The sequence below is a fragment of the Cherax quadricarinatus genome, chromosome 1 (assembly GCF_038502225.1).
Source record: "Cherax quadricarinatus isolate ZL_2023a chromosome 1, ASM3850222v1, whole genome shotgun sequence".
Lineage (NCBI taxonomy): Eukaryota > Metazoa > Arthropoda > Malacostraca > Decapoda > Parastacidae > Cherax > Cherax quadricarinatus.
Window position 1 is genome coordinate 89,967,983 of NC_091292.1, and position 25,043 is coordinate 89,993,025.

At 42.0% G+C, this 25,043-nt stretch overlaps 1 protein-coding gene across 1 annotated transcript in view; it reads right to left on the minus strand.

Moving 5' to 3' along the window:
* Positions 1 to 1,082: 1,082 nt before the first annotated feature.
* LOC128689596 (transmembrane protein 231) overlaps positions 1,083 to 25,043 on the minus strand; it is an 86,252-nt gene continuing 62,291 nt past the window's right edge. Inside the window, exons 4-5 of the mRNA XM_053777961.2 lie at positions 20,721 to 20,946; positions 1,083 to 3,173 (exon numbers count right to left, since the gene is read on the minus strand). Of these exons, the coding sequence (XP_053633936.1) occupies positions 2,914 to 3,173; positions 20,721 to 20,946 (486 nt within the window). The 3' untranslated portion in view covers positions 1,083 to 2,913. The remainder of the gene's footprint in view (positions 3,174 to 20,720; positions 20,947 to 25,043) is intronic.

Below are 25,043 nucleotides of genomic sequence, written 5' to 3' on the forward strand. Positions count from 1 at the left end.
ACAACTCGTAATGAAGTACCAGGTAACAACACCTGCTATACAACAAGGTCCTCGAACTCCTCAGCATATACCCAAGCGTTTGAGGAGGGAAGGTGATCATTTCATAATACAGCTTCCTGCAACTAAGAAGAAATTTGCTCAGAAGAGATGCATTGTCTGTGCACAAACAAAACGACGGCAACAAAGACGCAAAGACACTCGGTTTATGTGCGAAGAATGTAAGGTACCTCTGTGCATGATGCCTTGTTTCAAGGATTTCCACAAGCTCCAGCAGTTCTAAAAACATGTCCAGTGATTATAAATATGTAAATATATGATAGAACATTAGTATTATACAAGATTTGTGCATGTTTATTGTAATAAACAAAAGTGGTAAACAATAATATAATAACTTTAGTGCGGTTATTGTGTTCAATACAGTGAGTTTATATATATACATTATATACAGTATTGGTCTCTCAGGCCCCAAATGTTAGTAGGAAAAGAAAAAAATTAGAAAAGAAAAGAAAAAACTATAAAAAAGTAAAATAAAGTAATGCACACATGTGGAAATCGTCGATGTTGCCGCCACCCGGTCATTTTGGGTCAACTTCTCAGCACTGTATCTCGGTAAGTACTGATCAGAAAATTTTGTTGTTGTTTTATTACCTTCACAAAAATATACTCTAATTCTGTAAGATTTTTTTTTTTTTTTTTTTTTTTCAAAATTTCCTGGACACTGGGGCACCCCTTCCGATTTTGGTCTTGGACCCTGAAAGGGTTAAGGGGACTGACGTAATGTTTTCCCTCCACCCGGCTACCACACCTTGGTATATAAACAAAATGTTTATATGTTACGTAACGTGTTTCTTATATAATTTTGAAGAAAATATAATGGATGGATTAATGAAAAAATCTATATTAACGTAAAATAAGACATTTAATGTGCCCAAGAGTGATTATTATTAGTATTACATAATGTTTTCCCCCACCCGGCAACCACACCTCCACAGCATATAAACAACATGTTTATATGCTATGTAACGTGTTTCTTATATAATTTTGAAGAAAATATCATAGATGGATTAATGAAAATATCTATATTGACAAAATTAGACATTTAATGTGCCCAAGAGTGATTATTATTACATAATAGAGAGATGTGCTTATGGAGAATGTAAACAAACCAGGTGGCACACGCCGTATTTGAAAGACCACTTGCCATATAGAAAGTTTTGGTCATAATTTGAGATCGCTGTATTAGCGGAACACCGTAAGGAGAAACGCCGAAAAGCAGGGCCCTACTGTATACACAATGCCTGGAGATTTGGAGGTTATCAAGTTTGATCCAAAGGGAGGGAGGATAGCTAGTTACTTGAATAAGAGTCCAGCAAGAAGGTAACATTGGGAGGGATGTGATGTAATTTTGCCTTGGTTCGTAGATCCATCTACTTTTTTGGTATAAAGATAAATAACTTATAAATCACAGCTACCACTTAAAGTAGGTGCCTTAAGACTGGTGAGGGGCTCTTGGTAGAATGTCATTTATTACAATCAAAGCTAAGTACTAATCTTGATAGAAGGAATTGGAACTACTCTTCCTTGGATCAAACCCATTTGCCCCCCTTTCCCCAGGTGGGTAATGATCCCTACAGGTTTAGGACTCCTTAAATGTACGTAGTACTGTACTAGTATTAACCCTTAAACTGTCCAAACGTAGATCTACGTTTGCATGCGTAGTGCTCCGACCTTGATTTTCTCCATAAGAAACAATGTAAAAAAACGTAGATCTACGTTCGGAGCGCTACGCGAGCAAACGTAGATCTACGTTTTTGGTCAGTTTAAGGGTTAATCATTAGTAAACAGTGGTTGTAAGGACTGTCACATTTACTCACAAAATATTTTATCCCAGGTCCTTGATGCCAATGAAGGGCTCTTGATCTGGGGTACTGGTACTACCGTACACTTCCTTGGATCAAATTTGATTTCCTCCCATTCTTTATTCACCATGAGGGTTTAGCATATTCCAATAATATGATCATGCACTATACTTTTAAATACAAGATGGGTGTTAAATTTAACTGCACTAGACTAAAAATGGCTGTTATATTGTCCAAAAAATAGTGCTGACATGTATGACTTGCACGTATAATACAAGAGAATTATGACACTCAAAAATACCTGAAAGATAAAAAGGTAGTGGCTGTTTACCTATGCCAGAACTCAAAATTATGAGCACATCAGCTTTAATTCACAGATGCCCGGATGCCCAGTTTTCATGCGTGTTGTGATTGTCCGTGGTTCAATAGGTTAAGGAAGCAGTATTGTTGGGCTAAGTAAATGGTATTATTATATTTCCTATGTCACATTTGCGCGCCAAACATTTGAGAATTTTCAAGATTTGCGAGGTTCTTGATCCCCTAACCCTTGCATGTGGAGGGCCTCCTGTAGTACAAGTGTACAGTATTATATTACACAAACTTTGATAGTATTTCCTTTAGCACTCCTCACAGCCCTTTCTAACACTATTATCCTCTTCACTCTTGGTAGTCTCTAAAGCAAGCACACCCTGCCCTGTATTGCTGTATAACAACTTTTGGGTTTAGTGCTTGGTTTTGATTATAAAAATAATACAGTATTACGATTTAAAATATTTGATAGATAGTAAAATCTATATTCACGGTGGGTGTGAGTTGGACCTGACTGGTTTGTGTTACCAGGTCAGATGCCGTGCTCCTTCCTTAAGTGAATGTGACCTGACTAGGTTGGGGCATTGGCTTAAGCCGGTAGGAGACTTGCACCTGCCTTGCATGGGCCAGTAGGCCTGCTGCAGTGTTCCTTCTTTCTTTTGTTCTGATATTATGACTAGTACAGGACTAGGTGATTATTCCATTTCAAACATGGAGATCTTGCAATCAGAGTACAAACAAATATTTAAAATAATTTATTTTTTGGAAAATCAACCCAAGTAGACACAATCTGATTCTGAAAAACCCAATCTTTAATTAAACTAACTGCATATACCAGCACTACCAGGATTGATAAATACTGTACCCATGCCCACTTTATGATAAACCAAAATCCAGGAATGTAATGAATTTTTTGTTCTGGATAATTTATATTCAGATTTATAATAAATGTGTCACTTTCTCCAGTCTGCACACTTGTGTAAATGTTGCCGAATCTTGTGGTCACTGAAAAAAAAAGAAAAAAGTACATTAAAGAAGTGTTAATTTTTGTACTAGCTGGTCATGGCACTTCATTTTTATTTCCTACATTATCTACTGTTGCCCTGCTCTTTAACTTAATAAATTATTTTTTATAAAATACTGCCTTTCTCTATCACGAATGGATTTGTCAGTTAAAAACAGAGTAGGGGAGTTAGTAGATGGGGAGCTGGAGGTATTGGGTAGATGGCGGGAATATCTTGAGGAACTTTTAACTCCTCGACTGTCACAACCCCAAATCCTTAAGTGTCTCCTGGTGTCGAAGAATTTAAAATATATATATATATATATTTTTTATGATAATTTAAGATTAATTTTCTGATTGTTTTAAGTCCAAAAAAAAAACTTTTTTTGTGATCAGTACTTACCAAGATATAGAGGCGTAAAGTTGGCAGAAAATGAGCCGTGTATGGAAACAGCAGCAAATGCCTCTCACCCGGTAAACTTTAGTTTACTTGCATTCCAAGGTTTCTTGTTTTTTTATTATTTTATTTTTTCAGGTATTTTATGTGGCCTGTGTGTCCAAAGTAAAGTGCAATGTACATACAGTAGACCGTCATTTAACACGGTAGTTACATTCCTGAAAACACTGTTAGGTAAAAACCGTGTTAGATGAACTGAAGAACTTATGGGAAAAATAAGGTTACATTCCTGAGAGCCCCAAAAAAGCCAAACAACTTTTTTTTTAGGCCTCCACATCTAACAAAAATAAAAGTGAAAATGGAATTGTAGTTCATTGTTATGATATATTATGTTGTTTTTACTGCTTAAGAAATAATAGTATTTCTTACCTTAAATTGTGGGTACTGGTGTTTGTGGATGATTGTGAAGAGAGTGGAGAGTTATGCTGTGGCCCTACTGGGCTGAGGTTGATGGTAGAGGTTCTGGTACTGAGGTTGATGGTTGTACTGGAGTGTCTAACTTTGTCATTCAATCAAGTGATTAAGTAAGTCAGTCAAGTCATTCAGTAAATCAGTCAAGTGATTCAGTAAGTCAGTCATTCAGTCAGTAAGTCACACAAACTTATGTTTACCTCTTTTATGTGTGCAAAGTAACACTTCATTATGGCCACAGGATGTCTTGTCTAATATCTTTGTTTCCTTCGTTAATTCTAAGACTTAAATGCTTACACTCTTTCTTGCCACTGAGCAACACTGATATGCTTACTGGGTGTCATGATTGTTTGGCAGATACAAGATATAGCAATTAAAAGATCAAAACACAATTCACAATCACAAGCTTGTAGCAGAGAAGTTGGACTGGACACATATGAAGTACGAGTGCTTTGATGGTGGGGTGGTGTTGGGGGGTGGCTGGGGACGGCGGGAGGTCTCCCCAGCTAAACCACAACAATGCGGCCGCTTGAGGAAAAGGGAAGTTTTTTTTTTTTCCTTCCTGGAAACTGAACCGCGTTAAGTTCATCATACGACGTGTTACATAAAATTGTGCTGCAATTCTTCAATCGTGCTATACCCAAATCGTGCCTAATAAACTTGTGCTAAATGACGGTCTACTGTACATACACTCGTTGTGTACAACACAATAAGCCCACAAACATAATTATCAATATGTTTACAAAACTTGTTTACAAAAATACAAAAAATTGTTTATTACTATTGTTTTATATATATGCAAATGTACAGTCACTGGACATGTTCCTAGAAGTTCTGCAGCTTGTGGAACTCTCTGAAACATGATTTCGTACACAATGGTGTTTTACACTCCTCACACATAAAACGAGTGTATCTGTATTTTTTTTTTTTTTTTATGTGCAAAGACGAAACACCTCATCTGAGTAGTTTTCTTCAAAGTATTAGCAGACAGTTGTGTTAGGTAGTTATCCTAGTTAAATGGTCATGTGTCATCATTCCTTCCTTCCTACATTCCTTCTGGTTTCTATATATATACACATACATAGTCACTGGATACTTTCATATAACTGCTATTATCTTCATTCAGCAAGCTTGTGTTGTGAGTGAGTATATGGACTTCTAATTGTTCTGAGTCAGGGTTGGCAGCTGTCAAAATGACATATTGTCTCTTTACTCACTCCCCCTACCGCCTGTCAAAACAATGGGGGTTGGATGCTCGCTTCCCCTCCATCCTACTATCTAATTATCTTTCTCCCTCATTCTCTCTCTCATTCTCTTTCTCCTTCATTCTTCTGGTATCCTGGGCTATTATCTTCATTCAGCAAGCTTGTGTTGTGTGTGAGGCTTCTAATTGTTCTGAGTCAGGGTCGGCAGCTGTCAAAATGACATATTGTCTCATTACTCACTCCCCCTACTGCCTGTCAAAACAATAGGGTGGGATGCTCGCTTCCCCTCCATCCTACTATCTAATTATCTTTCTCCCTCATTCTCTCTTTCTCTCCCTAATTCTCTCTCTTTCTCCTTCATTCTTCTGGTATCCTGGGCATTGCTTTTGGTCACAAACTCCTCAAAACCATGAAATTGATCTTCACTGACACTTCCATCTGTGTTAGAGCATCACTTGAGAAGAGTAGAGTCCCAGATTTGCCAGGGAGTTACGTATTTCTTACTGCTAGGCATGCTGAACAAGGACTGCTGAAATGGCATTTCCACAATGCACCACTGGCTCCCCGATTTTTTTATATGGTGCACACAGACCATGGAGACCCATTCTTTCACATGTGGGCCAACCAGCTTTCTCCTGCTTGATTTGCAGCCGCTAGAATTTATGCGTATTAATATATCAAACACGGTGGCTCGTAAGACGTATATATACGACCGAAACAGTCAAAGGGTTAAATGTCGATGAAGAAAGGGAGGCAGTAATTTCATGCACTGGCCAGGGAGGTATAACATCTTTTAGGAGTGAGGAAGAGCAGGGTGAGTGTAGGGGAGGTGCATGAGGCATTACGTAGAATGAAAGGGGGTAATATATATGAACAGCAGATATATGAACAGTATTTAGATAAAGGTAGGGAAGTTTACATTGCATTTATGGATTTAGAAAAGGCATGAGTGGATAGGGGAGCAATGTGACAGATGTTGCAAGTATACAAAACAGATAGTAAGTTACTAAATGCTGTAAAGAGTTTTTATGAGGATAGTGAGGCTGAGAGGTTAGGGTGTATAGAAGAGAGGGAGATTACTTCCCAGTTAAAGTAGGTCTTAGACAGGGATGTGTAATGTCACCATGTTTGTTTAACCCTTTGACTGTTTACGTCATATATATACGTCTTATGCGCCACTGTTTCTGACGTATTTATACCTGTAAATTCTAGTGGCTTCAAATCAAGCGGGAGAAAACTGGTAGGCCTACATGAGAGAGAATGGGTCTGAGTGGTGGGTGTGCACCCTGTGAAAAAAAATCTGGGACTCAGTGATGCATTGTGGGAACGCCATCTTGGTAGTCCATTTTCACCATGCCTCGCAGTAAGAAGTACCTCACTCCTCGGCGGATTGGAGGTCTTTTGTTCCCAAGTGATAGCTCAAACAGCGATGAAAGTGTCAGTGAAAGTGAATTCCATGGTTTTCAAGTGGGTGTGACCGAAAAAAGTGCCCAGGATAACGAAATTAGTGATGAAAACCCATATGACCCACGACCTTCCACCTCTGGTGCTGGGCCAGCTCGTTCACATTCACGTTTACCTGTACCAGGACGAAAGAGGAAACTATTTGCCCGTGTACAAGACTCAGATGTGAGCAGTGATAGTGATAGTGATTTCAAAGTTATTGAAAGCAGTTCTAGTTGTGACAATGAGGGTGAATATTCCCCAGTGAAGTGGCAGTATATACGACGTAACATGTGGTCTGGTAGTGTTTCATATGCTGTTCCAAGGGAAAGGAGTAAATCTCGGAGCACATCCCATGGCCCTACAACACGACCTGATAGTGAAGATGATGATATTGTTATGATGGGTATGAATGATGTGAGTGAGGCAGCAGGTGGTGGTGGTGATAGTGATGGTAGCATGAGTCATGTGGCACCGGCAGCGGGCCACGCTACTACCCACGCTGCTGACTCTGCACAACCAGCCTCACCCAACCCCACACTCCCACAACCTGCACAACCACGTTTCAATATCCAAAACCCACCAGCAGACCGCATCTGGGATTGGCAGGAAGGTGACGAGTTTGTTCCCAGTCCCCATGACTTTGATGAAACACAAAGTGGAATACGGCCATCGTGTACACTTGGGAACAATGCTACTGAACTGGAATGCTTTCAGTTATTCTTCGATGAACCCCTGATGGACATTATTGTCAGGGAAACCAACGCATACTATGAGTACACCATGGCAAATACAATTCTCTCACCAAGATCACGGCTACACCAGTGGAAGGACACAACTGTGGCAGAGATGTACCTGTTTTTTGCCACAATAATGCTTATGCCACATGTGTATAAGCACACTGTCACCACATACTGGGGAACAGAACGCCTGATTTCAACCCCAGGTTTTAGTGACATAGGTGTGAATCGTTTCTTGATACTGTTACGTATGTTACACTTTTCAGACAAAACAAGGCCTGACAGAAGCGACAGGTTATATAAGATCAGAAATGTGTTTAGGTACCTGAGTGTTGCATGTATTTTTATCCCTTGACGAGTCTTTGACTTTATTCAAAGGAAGACTCTTCAAGCAATACATACCAAGCAAGAGGAAACGCTTTGGTATAAAGTTATTTGTACCGTGTGATCGCAAAAGTGGTCTTGTTTTGGATATCATTGTGTACACTGGCAGTAATACATTGAGAGACACCAGGAAGTTATTGGGTATCTCTGGTGATGTGGTTCGAACAATGATGGAACCATATCTTGGTAAGGGGCATATATTATTTACTGATAACTGGTACACAAGCCCCATACTCAGTGATTTCTTGTGAGTGAACCTGACAGATGTGTGTGGCACAGTGCGTGGTAATTGTAAACATATGCCAAGGTTCGACACTGGCACTCGCTGAGGTGAGGTGCAAGCCTTTGCTGTCAATGACATCATGGCATTTCGGTGGCATGACAAACGTGATGTCACATTGTTGACATCAGTTTACTGAAATGAAATGGCACACACTGGCAGGCACAATAGAGAGACCAATGAACCCAGTCTAAAACCTGCAGCTGTTATGGACTACAACCTCAATATGCACTTAGTGGACAAATGTGACATGCAGATTGGGTTTACTGATTGTGTACGCAAGAGTTATAAGTGGTATATAAAACTTTTTTTCCATCTTGTTGATATTTCCATGCTAAATGCTTATAACATATACAAGTTGAGGACCAACAACAAACCAAAATATGGTGAATTTGGTTTGTCAGTCATCAGACAAATAATTGCCAAGTACCAAGGAGCAACACCTGCAATAGACCAGCGCCCACGAAATTACCAACACATGCTATCTCGTTTGAGGCCTGGTGATCACTACCCCATACAACTGCCTCCTACTGCTTTCAGGAAAAATGCTCAAAAGAGGTGTTTTGTATGTGGACATACCACAAAACGCCCACAAACACGCAGACACACTCTTTTTATGTGTGAGGAGTGTCAAGTGCCACTCTGCATATACCCATGTTTCAAAGAGTTCCACAAGCTGCAGCAGTTCTAGGAAAGTGTTCAGTGACTGTACATATGTATATATATTATGGAACAATAGTAATAAACAATATTTTGTATTGTTTGTTTGCATAAAAAAGTTTTATACACAAACTAATAGTGATAATGTTTGTTCAGTTATTGTGTTGTAAACAATGAGTGTATATTTGAACAATGCACCTTACTTTGGTCTCACAGGCCACGTAAGTTACTTAGAAAAGAAAAATATTGGAAAATACAAGAAACCTTCGAATTGGAGTAAATAAAAGAATACTGGGCAGGCGGCATTCGCCGCTGTTGCCATACACCGCTCATTTTCTGCCAACTTTGCACCTCTGTATCTCGGTAAGTACTGATGGCAAATTTTTTTTTTAGGCTTTAAACACTCGGTAAAATAATCCTAACATTTTGGTAAAAAATAATTTTTTTTTTTTCGAATATTTTGCAACACAATGAGTTTCAGAAAGGGGCCTGCAACAGTCAAAGGGTTATTAATATATTTACAGATGAGATTGTAAAAGAAGTAAATGCTATGGTGTTGGGGAGAGGGGTGAGATTAAATTATGGAGAATCAAATACAGAGTTGACACAGTTACTTTTTGCTGATGATACTTTGCTTTTGGGAGATTCTAAAGAGAAGTTGCATAGGTTAGTGGACGAGTTTGGGAGGGTGTGTAAGGTGATGAGGGTATCAAACGAGTTAAGTAAAGAAAAATTGGATATCACATTAGAAGAAAATGTGTTCAGATATTTGGGAGTAGATTTGTCAGCAGATGGGTTTATGGACGATGAGGTTAATCACAGAACTGATGAAGGGAAAAAAGGTGAGTGGTGCACTGAGGTATCTGTGGAGACAAAAAAAAAATGTTATCCATGGAAGCAAAGAAGGGAATGTACAAGAGTATAGTGGTATCAACACTCTTATATGGGTGTGAAGCATAGGTTGTGAATGCTGCAGTGAGAAAGAGGCTGGAGGCAGTGGAGATGTGTCTTAGGGCAATGTGTGGTGTAAATATTATGCAGAAAACTCATAGTGTGGAAATTAAGAAGCAGCGTGGAGTTACTAAATGTACTGTTCAGAGGGATGAAGAGGGGTTATTGAGGTGGTTTGGTCATCTAGAAAGAATGAATCAAAGTAGAATCACTTGGAGAGCATATAAATCTATTGGGGAAGGAGGGGTAGAGGTCGTCCTTGGAAAGGATGGAGGGAAGGGGGCCTGGACATACATCAGGCATGTGTGAGTATGTTCGATAGGAGTGAATGGAGATAAATGGTTTTTGGGACCTGACAAGCTGTTGGAGCATGAGCAGGGTAATATTTTGTGAAGGGATTCAGGAGAACTGGTTAGCCAGACTTGAGTTCTGGAAGTGAGAAGTACAATGCCTGCACTTGGAGTTTGGAGTGACATCTAAACTGTCATGTCTAGGTGACTCTGCAAAGACAGTGATTTTGCGTGAGTGATGGTGAAAGTGTCTTTTTTTTGGGGGGGGGGGGGGTCACCCTGCCTCAGTGGAAGATGGCCATCATGTTAAAAAAAAAAAAAAAAGGCAATGAACCCATAGGGCCATATAGCGCTGTGGCAGAGATGTGTGAAAGTTAAGAATGAACAAAGGGTAAGATGTGTAGAAGTATGGGTTAATGCAAGAGTAAAATTAAAATCAATTTTGGTACAATAGGTGAGTTTAGTTAAGTCAAAGAAAGAGTCTGTATTGAAGGTGGGGCTTTCAGTGAGAAGGTTAGTGAGAGTATATTTGGGTGGTTTAGATGCCAGAAGTGGATCCCGCATACACTCTGATAGACAGGACAATCTACAAATTGCACTGGACAGACAGTACAACCAGACAGTCCTCACAGTTATGCTGGTCATTTCTCCATGTTATCTATGAGGCATGTAGTCTCCCAAAACCAACAGTCTTTAAGATGACCAAAATCCCAAACGTGATTTTATAGAAAATTTGTTGTGGTCCAAATTTGGACCAACACTGTTGCCAGTAGTTGCAAAGGTGATAAGAGCAATGAAAAATAGAATATGGAATACCCCTATGGGAAATCTGGGGAAGTATAATGACTGGATTTCTGAATACTACTCAGATTATTTTTATTATTAACACATCAGCCGATATCCACCAAGGCAGGGTGGCCTGAAAAAGAAAAACTTTCATCATTCACTCCATCACTGTCTTGCCAGAGGGGTGCTTTACACTACAGTTATGAAACTGCAACATTAACACCCCTCCTTCAGAATGCAGACACTGTACTTCTCATCTTCAGGACTCAAGTCCGGCCCACCGGTTTCCCTGAATCCCTTCATATATATTACTTTGTTCACGCTCCAACAGCACGTCAAGTATTAAAAACCATTTGCCTCCATTCATCCCTATCAAATACGCTCACGCATGCTTGCTGGAAGTCCAAGCCCCCCCCCCCTCCAACATTTCCTAGGCCGACCCCTACCCTGCCTTCCCTCCACTACATATTTATACACTCTCGAAGTCATTCTGTTTTGTTCCATTCTCTCTACATGTCCGAATTCTGACAAACAAAAGTATCTAGATTTTGTAACCTCCCTAATTTGTGTTCCCTAAATTAAGTTTTGCTTCTTGTCCCAATAATTACAATTCCTTTATGTATGTGGTGGAGGAAATTACATTTTCATTGTTGTGGCTGTGCTAGGTGGGCTTTGGCTCCCTTTGGTTGGCCATTACATATGAAGGCTAAGCTAATCACTACCCACTGCATTTGCCATGTATGGCAACCTGCAATAATTGTTTCCACTCATCTGGAAACAGGTTTCTTTGGTGAGGGGAAAGAGGTCAGATCTGAAATTCAGTGCAGACCCTGCTGAATCAACTTGCTAGTTTTGTATCTCACTTATCTGGTGGGACAGACTATTTAGCTAGGCCAAGCGATTTTGTGGCTGCCGCATGGTCCTCTTGGTCACTCACATATACCCCTACATTAGCCCTGGGGTGGTTTGCCTTGGTAAATATGTATTTCTTCCCTTACTAGACAATGGTTGGTGGGGGAAATGGGGAGCTGAAGTTTAATTATTGTTAAACGAGTACTGTTAAGAATTCTGCACTTTCCCTGATTTGGCTCTGACTACTAAACTCAAAGGTGATTTACATGTCATCCTTGTGATATTTGACAGCATTTTTCTCATCACAAGGTAACTATTATGAAAACATTTTGCCCACAAAGGGCTTTTATCATTCCAACTGGATTGAATTGATAAAAGTCCCTGGTGGGCAAAATGTTTCCCTAATGAAATATGGAACACTATAGGTTCATTTCCCTCCATCTCATGGTGAGCCTACGGGAAAGGACATTGTCATATAGGCAACATTACTGTGTTACAGAGGAGGCCTACTTTACACAACCTCCCTCTCCATACTTGGTAGCAAATTGATTTATTATCTTTTTATCATCCCATTACATCTCTGTACAATAACCACGGCACCCAAGAGTAATGTGAGTGATCCTGGAGGTGCAAAGAGGCAAAAGCATGAAAGTCTTGGTGTTTTGAAGAAAAATGAGATACAAGTTTAAAAAGAGGTACATGTGTGATGAAGACAGTCCAAACCTAAGGCCTGAATGAGGCATCAATTCATACAAGAAGAATGAGGCAAATATACAAGCTTGTGCAATGAGTAATCCAGATTGTGACCTGAAAAGAATGACGGGTTACAACAGCTAAATATTATGGTAAAAGTTATTGAGTGAATAGATTGAGTAGAAAACCAAGGAAGATCCACCACTTAATTTCATCTTAAGGGGAAAAAAAAAAAAAGCCTTAGAGTACTATATAACAGTGTATGATGAGGGAAGGTCTGAACAAGAGTGCTTGTTGAGTACTGGCTGCTTCAATAAGTTACAACTGTGCAGTCAGGTGCACAATATTAAATTTTCTGATGAAAGTACATCTGTTGATCACATGGCTGCAGGAAATTTCTCTGCTGAATTGCAGGAAATTATCTGCAGGAGTGACTATGAGGCACAGTAAGTGATGATTAGCAAGTAAGAGAAAAATGTACTGGGATTTGAGGCAGCAAATGATTGCTTCAGCTTGCTACTTTTGCAGCAATACATCAAGCAGTTTTAAGTATAAGCCTATGTGTATTTACTGCCCCAAGATTCCCTGTTCTTTGAGAGGTACAGATAAAAAATGTTCACTAGTTATATGGAGGTCAAATCAGTCAGCATGATTGACAAACCTCTTCAAGGGGGGCTCCTTGGCGTGGTGAAGAGGCTCTTGGTCTGAGGAATTAGCCCTGTCGGTCTTCTTCCTCAGACCGAACCTAATTACCCCCCATTCTCCCCTCCCCTATCCCATCCTCCCCATCCTCCCCTTTTTTCCATTCCTCCTCCTCCTCCTCACCCCTCCCTTTTGCCCTTCCTCTTTTTAGCCTTCGTGATTTCTTCCACAGGCGCGCTAGTTCCTAGGTAGGGGAAAGGACACCGGGGTCGATCCCATTCCGTTGAGGTTTCTTGGCGGTGGCGTAGTTTGCCGTGGAATCTGGATTGCCTAGGGATGTCCCGATCCCTCTCCGGTATCCCGGAGTAGCTTTGGGTGTCTTTTGGGCGACGGGTGTATCTCTGGAAGCCACCTTTCGGATTCCGGGGGTGGTGGCTGAAGGAGGTATGCTTTGTGGCGGATATCCGGCCGCCCTCTCTTTTGTCCACCGAGGTAGCTCGGCAGATGTGAGGTTGCTATCCCGGATTGCTGGTTTACTGGCATGAAGGGTAGGGTATGGCACGGGTTCCATGCTGCATCTGCGCTACTAGCGGTGTCGAGTCCTCTTGGGCGCGGAGGGAGATTTCCGGCCCTTTCATTCCTCCTGGGAACTATTCCTCCCCGCTCCCCCCTTTTTTTATTCTTTTTTTTGTTTTTATTTTCTTTTCTTCTTTCTTTTTTTTTCTTAAAAACAAAAAGCAAAGGAGTAACCTAACCATGGCAGCCCTAGTCCATGAAACCACTACCCCCGGGCCCCTTCTTGATACCGCACCCCATTCTGACCCTGCCTTGTGTTTAGACCACTCTTCGGACACTCCTGATGCCCCTGTACCTCTTGCTGGTGCTGTTTCCTCACCCGCTTCAGGTACCGGGGCTTCGACTGACTCCTTCGATTTGTCTGAACTCCGCTCTCCTTTGACTATGCTTCCGGCTTCTCCCTCTACGGTACGGCAATTTTCGAATCGCCCACCCATTTCATGCCGGACCAACTCCGGTCCTACTCCTAAACGCCAACGTCAATCTCCTGATGATGCTCCGTCGTTACCTTCCCATTCTACTCGGAAACGACCGACACGTCAAGCACTCCCTCTCCACGCTCAGTTTCGGACCACACAATGGACTAAATTCTTTACTTTAAGACCAACTTCTTCTTCTGCCTACCTTTCTGACCATAGTATTGCCAAAGCGCTCCTGCGTCATGTTGGCAGAGATATTTCATTTCACGCTCTCAAGAGCGGTACGCGCATCGTCACTGTCCAGAATGCTACCCAAGCTCATGATCTTTCTCTCCTTTCGAATATCGATACTACTCCTATCACTATTGAAAAACATCTTTCTCTCAATTCTTGTAGTGGTACTGTCATTCTGCCCCATACCATAGTCCAACAGAATTTCCAGTCATGTGGCAATGACATTTTTGAACAGCTGGAACTCCAGGATCTCCCAATCCTCAAAGTAGACACTTATGTCCTTCCTGCCCGGGGGCGGAGACGTTACCCTTGCAATGTGGCTCGTTTAACTTTTGACAGCCGAGAACTCCCGTCCTCTGTATATGTCGCGGGACATCGGTTACAAGTTCGAAAGGTGATACCTACACCGCAACAATGTGGAAATTGCTGGCGTTTTGGTCACCCAGCGAAATATTGCAGATCTATGGCCGAATGCCCAGTCTGTGGTGCCGACAACCATTCTAATACATCTTGCAGTCAACCTCCATCTTGCCTTAATTGTAATGAAGCTCACCCTTCGTACTCCCGCCGTTGCCAGGTCTACTTAAATGAACGTGAAATCCGTTGCCTCAAAGAGGCAGAAGGTCTCCCTTATGCTATGGCAGTTACTCATCTCCGCCTCCAAGGGAGACTACCCCGTGTTTCTTATTCTCGTGTTTCCAAACGTCCCCCCACTTCTGGGGTCCCATCTTCTGCAGCCTCCTCTGTTGTTACCCCTCCCATAGCCACTACGGCATCTAATCCTTTTGCTGTCCTTGGCTCTGACGTCCCGACTACAACTCAGTCTGTTCTCACATCTTCGCGTCCTTCCTCACAAGCCCCAGTATCGACAAGACCTCGTACGACACCTAATACCAATCGCCCCTCTACTCAGAAGTCCAAAAAATCCACATTGCTCAAATCTTCTTTGCCCCTTCCTTCCCTTCTTCCGCCTCCACACTTTACCTTTCCAGTCTCTGTACCTAGTTCTTCCCCTCTCTCTGGCTCTATTACAAGTGTGGAGATTCACCCTCCTCCTCGTACTATGCCTTCCACCCCCGTCCCCTCCCAAGTTTCTCCCTCTTTTGTCACCTCCCAGGTTTCTGCCTCTTCTGTCCCCCCCCACACTTCATCTCCAGTCCCTTACACTTTTCCCTCCCCCTCTACTTTGGTACAGTCCATTACTGTCCCAATCTTTACTCATCCTCCTCCTCCTATCTCCAATATGGTCTCCCATACATCTTTGAATTCAGAAACACTTGAAGCCATTTCAGAATATATTGCAGAGACTAAACCTTCAATGGACACTGATTCACTTCCTGTTCCTTCTCTTCCCTCTCCTCCATCTTCACAACCCCATTCTTCGCAACGCTCCGTTCCTTCGCTACTTGAACATCTTCCAATGCCACCACACGTTGACTTTTCTAACCCCTCTAGTCCGTAGGTGCCTTTACCTACAGATTCCTGATATTTTCTTCATCGCCAATCATGGCCTATTTACAGTGGAATATCCGCGGCCTCAGGGGTAATCGGGGTGAGCTTCAGATGTTGCTTTCCAGGTTTTCCCCTGTTGGTGCTTGCTTACAAGAACCAAAATTAAACTCGGCTGTTTTCCAACCTATCTCAGGCTATAATTTATTGTATTCTTCGGATCCTTTCTCAGATGGGACCTTTAATGAAAGTGCCCTTCTTCTACGCAATGATATTCCGTACTGTCAACTATTTGTCCATACATCGCTGCATTACACTGCAGCCCGTATCCACTTGAATAAGTGGTTTACAATATGTTCTTTATATCTCTCTCCTTCTCGAGCATTTTCTATCCCAGACTTTGCCTTTCTTGTTTCATCCTTACCACCACCACTTCTGTTACTTGGTGATTTTAATGCCCACCATTTCCTCTGGGGGGGGTCTCATTGTGACTCACGTGGCATTCAGTTGGAGGCTTTTCTTGCCTCTCACCCCCTCCATGTTTTAAATACGGGTACTCCCACCCATTTTGATCCTCGTACTCATACTCTCTCTTGCATCGATCTATCAGTCTGCTCTTCCTCCACTGCACTAGACTTCACCTGGTCTGTTCTACCAGACTTACATGATAGCGATCATTTTCCGATCATTCTTACTTCTCCTTCCTATTCACCACCTTTCCGTAGCCCTCGCTGGCAGTTTGATCGGGCAAATTGGGATCTTTACTCACACCTCACTGCTTTTAGTGAGGTTCCTTCTTCATCCTCCATTGATGAGCTCCTACACATCTTCTCGACGTCAGTTTATACCGCAGCTTCTCATTCTATACCCCAAACCTCAGGCAGGCATTCTCAGAAGTGCGTGCCTTGGTGGTCTCCCGCTTGTGCTCGTGCAGTACGTTTGAAGCGTGCTGCATGGGGCAGGTACCGGTACAATAGAACCGCTGAGAGACTTCTTGATTTTAAGCAGAAGCGTGCGATCGCTCGCCGTGTCATCCGTGAAGCTAAACGCACTTGTTGGCGAGACTATGTTTCCACCATCACCTCTGCTTCTTCTATGAGTGCAGTCTGGAAAAAAGTGAGGAAATTGAGTGGTAAATACTCTCCTGACCCAGCTCCTGTTCTACGGGTCGCTGGTGTTGATGTAGCAAACCCTCTCGACGTTGCCATTGAACTTGGCACACATCTGGTCCGTATTTCCCGAGGGCTCCATCTATGCCCCTCGTTTCTTTCCTCAAAGTCTGCCAGAGAGTTAGTGCCCTTGGACTTTTCTTCTCTCAGAGAAGAACAGTATAATGTGCCTTTTACACTTCAAGAACTGGAGGCAACGCTCTCAGCTTGCCGATCATCGGCAGCTGGGCCTGACGACATTCATATTCGTATGTTACAACATTTACATCGGTCAGCCCTTGTAGTCCTCTTACACCTCTTCAATCTTATTTGGGCACAAGGAGTTCTTCCCCAGCTGTGGAAATCTGCCATTGTTCTTCCTTTCCGCAAACCGGGTACTACTGGACATGATGCCTCCCACTATCGCCCCATCGCTCTTACTAGTGCAGTTTGCAAAGTGATGGAACGTCTCGTAAATCGACGTTTAATGTGGTATTTAGAGACACACAACAGTCTCTCCGCTAGTCAATATGGCTTTCGTAAGGGTCGTTCTACCATAGACCCCTTACTTCGCTTGGATACGTATGTTCGTAATGCCTTTGCGAATAATCACTCAGTTATTGCCATATTTTTTGACCTTGAGAAGGCATATGACACAACTTGGAGGTATAATATTTTGGCCCAGGCCCATTCCTTAGGCCTCCGAGGCAATCTACCATCCTTCCTTAAGAACTTTTTAACTGACAGACATTTCCGTGTTCGAGTCAATAATGTTCTTTCCCCGGACTTCGTCCAAGCTGAAGGTGTCCCTCAGGGATGTGTTCTAAGCACAACACTTTTTCTCCTTGCTATAAATGATTTGGCCTCTGTTCTTCCACCCAATGTTTGGTCATCACTCTATGTTGATGACTTCGCTATTGCTTGTGCAGGCGCTGACTGTCATCTTATTGCAGTTTCTCTCCAGCATGCGGTCGACCGTGTTTCCACTTGGGCCACCACGCATGGGTTTAAATTTTCAAGTACCAAAACTCACCAAATTACTTTCACTAGACGCTCTGTTATCTCCGATCATCCTTTGTACCTCTATGGCTCCCGTATCCCCGAACGTGATACAGTCAGGTTTCTAGGCCTTCTCTTTGACCGTCGGTTGTCCTGGAAACCTCACATAACCTCTCTGAAGGCAATTTGTCACAGCCGGCTAAACCTTCTTAAAACCCTTGCTCATCTTTCCTGGGGAGCTGATCGTCGAACTCTGCTTCGCCTACATTCAGCCCTCGTTTTATCGAAACTCGATTATGGTGACCAGATTTATTCCGCGGCCTCTCCTGCTACTCTCTCTAGCCTTAACTCTATCCATCACCAAGGTTTACGTTTGTGCCTTGGTGCTTTTCGCTCTTCCCCTGTTGAGAGCCTCTATGCAGAAGCGAATGTTCCATCCTTGTCTGATCGCCGTGATGCCCATTGCCTTCGCTACTATGTACGCTCTCACGATCTACACAATCCTTCCATTTATAGAATCGTCACCGATATTAGTAGACATTCTTTATTCGTTCGCCGCCCCTGTTTGCTCCGTCCCTTTTCTCTTCGCCTACATTCACTCTTGTCTTCCCTTCAGTTACCACCTTTATATGTTCATGTAGCATCTCACTTTTCCCTACCCCCCTGGGAAGTTCCAGCTGTTCGGGTCTGTTCTTTCTCACTCCCTTGCTCGAAAGCTCAACTGCCTACGGTGGCTTCCCGCTCTCTTTTTCTTGATCACTTCCATTCCCATTCTCATGCCACTGCTGTGTACACAGATGGCTCTAAGTCTTCAGACGGCGTCGGATTCGCAGCAGTGTTTCCGGACAGCGTCGTGCGGGGACATTTACTATCTTCAGCTAGCATTTTTACTGCTGAACTGTATGCCATTCTTGCAGCACTTATTCGTATCGCATCTATGCCTATGTCATCATTTGTAGTAGTCTCAGACTCCCTTAGTGCTCTACAGGCTATACGAAAATTTGATACATCTCATCCCCTAGTTCTCCGTATCCAACTTTGGCTACGCCGTATCTCTACCAAACATAAAGATATTGTTTTTTGTTGGGTCCCTGGTCATGTCGACATACAGGGCAATGAACAGGCAGACACTGCTGCGCGGTCAGCAGTACATGACCTACCAATTTCCTATCGAGGTGTCCCATTTCTTGACTATTTTGCTACAATAGCTACCCACCTTCGCACCCGTTGGCAACAACGTTGGTCAACTCTGCTCGGTAACAAACTTCATTCTATTAAACCGAGCATAGGTTACTGGCCGTCTTCTTGTCATCAGTGCCGAGGTTGGGAGACCACTCTCTCCCGCCTTCGCATTGGCCACACTCGTCTTACTCATGGGTATCTCATGGAAAGGCACCCTGCTCCTCTCTGTGAGCAGTGTCAAGTTCCAGTATCGATTAGCCACATTCTGTTAGACTGCCCTCTCTATCAACGAGCACGCAGAATTTACCTCCAACGTCGTCTTCGTTCTACTACTCTCTCTTTACCTTCCCTTCTTGCTGATGGACCCTCCTTTAATCCTGACTCTCTCATTGACTTCTTGACAACGACTGATTTACTCCACAAACTCTGATGATACTTTTCGCACTCCCCTCAGCCCTTTCTAGTTCAGTCTCTTGCTGCCCTTTACCCTTTCACCATCCACTGCCCCGCTGTTTTCCGTAACCTATTACTCATTCATCTCCCTTTTGCCACCTGATGCCCTCGCTTCCTTCCTGCCCTGCAGCGCTGTATAGTCCTTGTGGCTTAGCGCTTCTTTTTGATTATAATAATAATAATGATTGACAAAGGTATTATTTATTGAGTGTTTTAGTCATCACTTTATTCCAGAAGTCATATTTTACCTGCACAGCAAGAACCTTGCTTTGAAGGTTCTCTTTATTCTTGATAATTCCTGTACTTGCCTAGAACTTTTTCAGGATGTGTACCAACGTAAAAGTGGTGTTTTTACCACAAAACACATCTCTAATACAAGCACTGAATCAGAGAGTTATTAAGTGTTAAGAGCAAACACACAAAATGTGATGCTGAAACTTGTTGGAGCAATGAACTGACAGCTTCCCTCAGCCTTGCAGTGCTTTATAACACACATGAGTTTGGTACATTTTGTGAATATAATTTGTGTACAATCCTGTTACAAAATATGAAATTATTTTACTTAACAGTATTTATTTAAATTTTGATTTCGTGCATACTCTTCCTAAAACTTTCCATGCTGTCAGCCTTCAATATATATAACTTCCTTCTTCAGCTTCACTAGTTTATTCAGTATTTATTGCCTCATTCTACTTATGTATAGCTATGGGTTGAAGGGTGTAATGCCAGGACATTTTTTTAACAAAACAAGTATGCTGAACTAGCCTTTATTTAGATAACATTTCATTCTAAGCAGAGCTTCTTCAAATCATGGAAAAGCTCTATTTAAAGTGAAGTGGCAGTCAAATAAAAGCTCATTTCTGTATGCTTGTATTTTTGTCTGCATGTGCCTTTCATAAGTCGTCCAGCATGTGAATGGATCTTTTAGTAGACTTCCTGAGGTGTGAAAATAAGTGAACAAAGCATATGGGAAGTTTTGAATTCACCTCTTCACTTTGGAGACAAGAATAACATATAAAATGTAACTACATTCAATAAATAATAAAGCTACATACTATAGCAAATAACACTTACATTATAAATTGTACATATAAGCCTCTTACATCAGTCAACTGTCAATATGGAAGACAAACTTATAAAAATTATTTTGAGTAAAGCAGTTGAGCTGTATAACCCATGTAGGTTTAGGACTTTTGAACAGAATAATAATAAAGGATATAAAAAAATAAACGTGCTATCACTGTCTAGGCACTTACTGCATAAAAGAACTTACGGTAATATAGTACAGTACTTACAATTTCTTTCCCAATAGTTTGACAGAATATTATGTAGCTTCCAGTCTTTAGCAGAAGCTGAAGATGAAGGCAGCACAGATGCATTATACAACGTGTGTATTCCCGAGTATGGCAATGGATGTCTCTGATGAAGCTGTAGATCAGTTGTGGTGTAAAGAGCTGATATTGGAATTCCACTGCTGTGCTGCAGAAATCCTAAGCCTTCTAGCACAACCTCACACATGTGCTGTGAAATGACACCATTAAATTACATCACTGAATAAATATCTCGTCAGCAATTTCCATTAATACAATGTAACTCGATGTTTTGTCTTAGAAATTTTCCATTAAATTTTTCATGGTAAGGTCAGATAGATGATCTCAGAATGCATAATGTGTATATTAATATGAGTTTTTAATATTTGAATGTCATAACAATCAAAGCTACATATATAGGTACAACACCAATTTTCCAGCACCCTTGGTTCCTAGGCTTTGTTCGTATATTATAATTATCCATACTTTAAGCTCATAAATTATAGTTCCATTCAATCTTTTTAACTAAAATGCCGGGAACAATGGGCTTGTAACCCCTTTTCCTGTAAAGATAACTAAAAAGAATAAGAAGAAGAAAATTGTCAAAGTGGGAAGTGTGAATGTGCATGGATGTTGTGCAAATGATAAGAAAGAGATGATTGTGGATGTTATGAATGAGAAGAAACTGGATGTCCTGGCTTTAAGTGAAACAAAGCTGAAGGGGGTGGGAGAGTTTCAATGGAGAGGAATAAATGGGATTAGGTCAGGGGTTTCAAATAGAGTTAGAGTTAGGTAAATTTGGGGTGCCAGGGGTAAATGTAAATGGGGAGCCTTTAATTGAGCTATGTGTAGAAAGAGATTTGGTAATAAGTAATACATATTTAATGAAAAAGAGGATAAATAAATATACAAGGTATGATGTAGCACGTAATGAAAGTAGTTTATTAGATTACGTATTGGTGGATAAAAGGTTGATGGGTAGGCTCCAGGATGTACATGTTTATAGAGGGGCAACTGATATATCGGATCATTATTTAGTTGTAGCTACAGTTAGAGTAAGAGGTAGATGGGAAAAGAGGAAGGTGGCAACAACAAGTAAGAGGGAGGTGAAAGTGTATAAACTAAGGGAGGAGGAAGTTTCGGTGAGATATAAGTGACTATTGGCAGAACGGTGGGCTAGTGCAAAGATGAGTAGTGGGGGGGTTGAAGAGGGTTGGAATAGTTTTAAAAATGCAGTATTAGAATGTGGGGCAGAAGTTTGTGGTTATAGGAGGGTGGGGGCAGGAGGAAAGAGGAGTGATTGGTGGAATGATGAAGTAAAGGGTGTGATAAAAGAGAAAAAGGTAGCTTATGAGAGGTTTTTACAAAGCAGAAGTGTTATAAGAAGAGCAGAGTATATGGAGAGTAAAAGAAAGGTAAAGAGAGTGGTGAGAGAGTGCAAAAGGAGAGCAGATGATAGAGTGGGAGAGGCACTGTCAAGAAATTTTAATGAAAATAAGAAAAAAATTTGGAGTTAAACAAGTTAAGAAAGCCTAGGGAAAGTATGGATTTGTCAGTTAAAAACAGAGTAGGGGAGTTAGTAGATGGGGAGATGGAGGTATTAGGTAGATGGCGAGAATATTTTGAGGAACTTATAAATGTTAAGGAAGAAAGAGAGGCAGTAATTTCATGCACTGGTCAGGGAGGTATACCATCTTTTAGGAGTGAAGAAGAGGAGAATGTTAGTGTGGGGGAGGTACGCGAGGCATTACGTAGAATGAAAGGGGGTAAAGCAGCTGGAACTGATGGGATCATGACAGAAATGTTAAAAGCAGGGGGGGGATATAGTGTTGGAGTGGTTGGTACTTTTGTTTAATAAATGTATGAAAGAGGGGAAGGTACCTAGGGATTGGCGGAGAGCATGTATAGTCCCTTTATATAAAGGGAAAGGGGACAAAAGAGACTGTAAAAATTATAAAGGAATAAGTTTACTGAGTATACCAGGAAAAGTGTACGGTAGGGTTATAATTGAAAGAATTAGAGGTAAGACAGAATGTAGGATTGCGGATGAGCAAGGAGGTTTCAGAGTGGGTAGGGGATGTGTAGATCAAGTGTTTACATTGAAGCATATATGTGAACAGTATTTAGATAAAGGTAGGGAAGTTTTTATTGCATTTATGGATTTAGAAAAGGCATATGATAAAGTGGATAGAGGAGCAATGTGGCAGATGTTGCAAGTATATGGAAAAGGTGGTAAGTTATTAAATGCTGTAAAGAGTTTTTATGAGGATAGTGAGGCTCAGGTTAGGGTGTGTAGAAGAGAGGGAGACTACTTCCCGGTAAAAGTAGGTCTTAGACAGGGATTTGTAATGTCACCATGGTTGTTTAATATATTTATAGATGGGGTTGTAAAGGAAGTAAATGCTAGGGTGTTCGGGAGAGGGGTGGGATTAAATTTTGGGGAATCAAATTCAAAATGGGAATTGACAGTTACTTTTTGCTGATGATACTGTGCTTATGGGAGATTCTAAAGAAAAATTGCAAAGGTTAGTGGATGAGTTTGGGAATGTGTGTAAAGGTAGAAAGTTGAAAGTGAACATAGAAAAGAGTAAGGTAATGAGGGTATCAAATGATTTAGATAAAGAAAAATTGGATATCAGATTGGGGAGGAGTAGTATGGAAGAAGTGAATGTTTTCAGATAGTACTTGGGAGTTGACGTGTCGGCGGATGGATTTATGAAGGATGAGGTTAATCATAGAATTGATGAGGGAAAAAAAAAAGGTGAGTGGTGCGTTGAGGTATATGTGGAGTCAAAAAAACGTTATCTATGGAGGCAAAGAAGGGAATGTATGAAAGTATAGTAGTACCAACACTCTTATATGGGTGTGAAGCTTGGGTGGTAAATGCAGCAGTGAGGAGACGGTTGGAGGCAGTGGAGATGTCCTGTTTAAGGGCAATGTGTGGTGTAAATATTATGCAGAAAATTCGGAGTGTGGAAATTAGGAAAAGGTGTGGAGTTAATAAAAGTATTAGTCAGAGGGCAGAAGAGGGGTTGTTGAGGTGGTTTGGTCATTTAGAGAGAATGGATCAAAGTAGAATGACATGGAAAGCATATAAATCTATAGGGGAAGGAAGGAGGGGTAGGGGTCATCCTCGAAAGGGTTGGAGAGAGGGGGTAAAGGAGGTTTTGTGGGCAAGGGGCTTGGACTTTCAGCAAGTGTGCATGAGCGTGTTAGATAGGAGTGAATGGAGACGAATGGTACTTGGGACCTGACGATCTGATGGAGTGTGAGCAGGGTACTATTTAGTGAAGGGATTCAGGGAAACCGGTTATTTTCATATAGTCGGACTTGAGTCCTGGAAATGGGAAGTACAATGCCTGCACTTTAAAGGAGGGGTTTGGGATATTGGCAGTTTGGAGGGATATGTTGTGTATCTATATGTGTATGCTTCTAAACTGTTGTATTCTGAGCACCTCTGCAAAAACACCTCTTCAAGGGGGGCTCCTTGGCGTGGTGAAGAGGCTCTTGGTCTGAGGAATTAGACCTATCGGTCTTCTTCCTCAGACCGAACCTAATTACCCCCCAATCTCCCCTCCCCTATCCCATCCTCCCCATCCTCCCCTTTTTCCTTTCCTCCTCCTCCTCCCCACTCCTCCCTTTTGCCCTTCCTCTTTTTGTCCTTTGGGATTTCTCCCACAGGCACGCTAGTTCCTGGGTAGAGGAAAGGACACCGGGGTCGATCCCATTCCGTTGAGGTTTCTTGGCGGTGGCGTAGTTTGCCGTGGAATCTGGATTGCCTAGGGATGTCCCGATCCCTCTCCGGTATCCCGGAGTAGCTTTGGGTGTCTTTTGGGCGACGGGTGTATCTCTGGAAGCCACCTTTCGGATTCCGGGGGTGGTGGCTGAAGGAGGTATGCTTTGTGGCGGATATCCGGCCGCCCTCTCTTTTGTCCACCGAGGTAGCTCGGCAGATGTGAGGTTGCTATCCCAGATTGCTGGTTTACTGGCATGAAGGGTAGGGTATGGCACGGGTTCCATGCTGCATCTGCGCTACTAGCGGTGTCGAGTCCTCTTGGGCGCGGAGGGAGATTTCTGGCCCTTTCATTCCTCCTAGGAACTATCCCTCCCCGGTCCCCCCTTTTTTTTTCTTTTTTTTATTTTTATTTTCTTTTCTTCTTTCTTTTTTTTTCTTAAAAACAAAAAGAAAGAAGTAACCTAACCATGGCAGCCCTAGTCCATGAACCTGGTACCCCCGGGCCCCTTCTTGATACCGCACCCCGTTCTGACCCCGCCTCGTCTTTGGACCACTCTTCAGACATTCCTCAT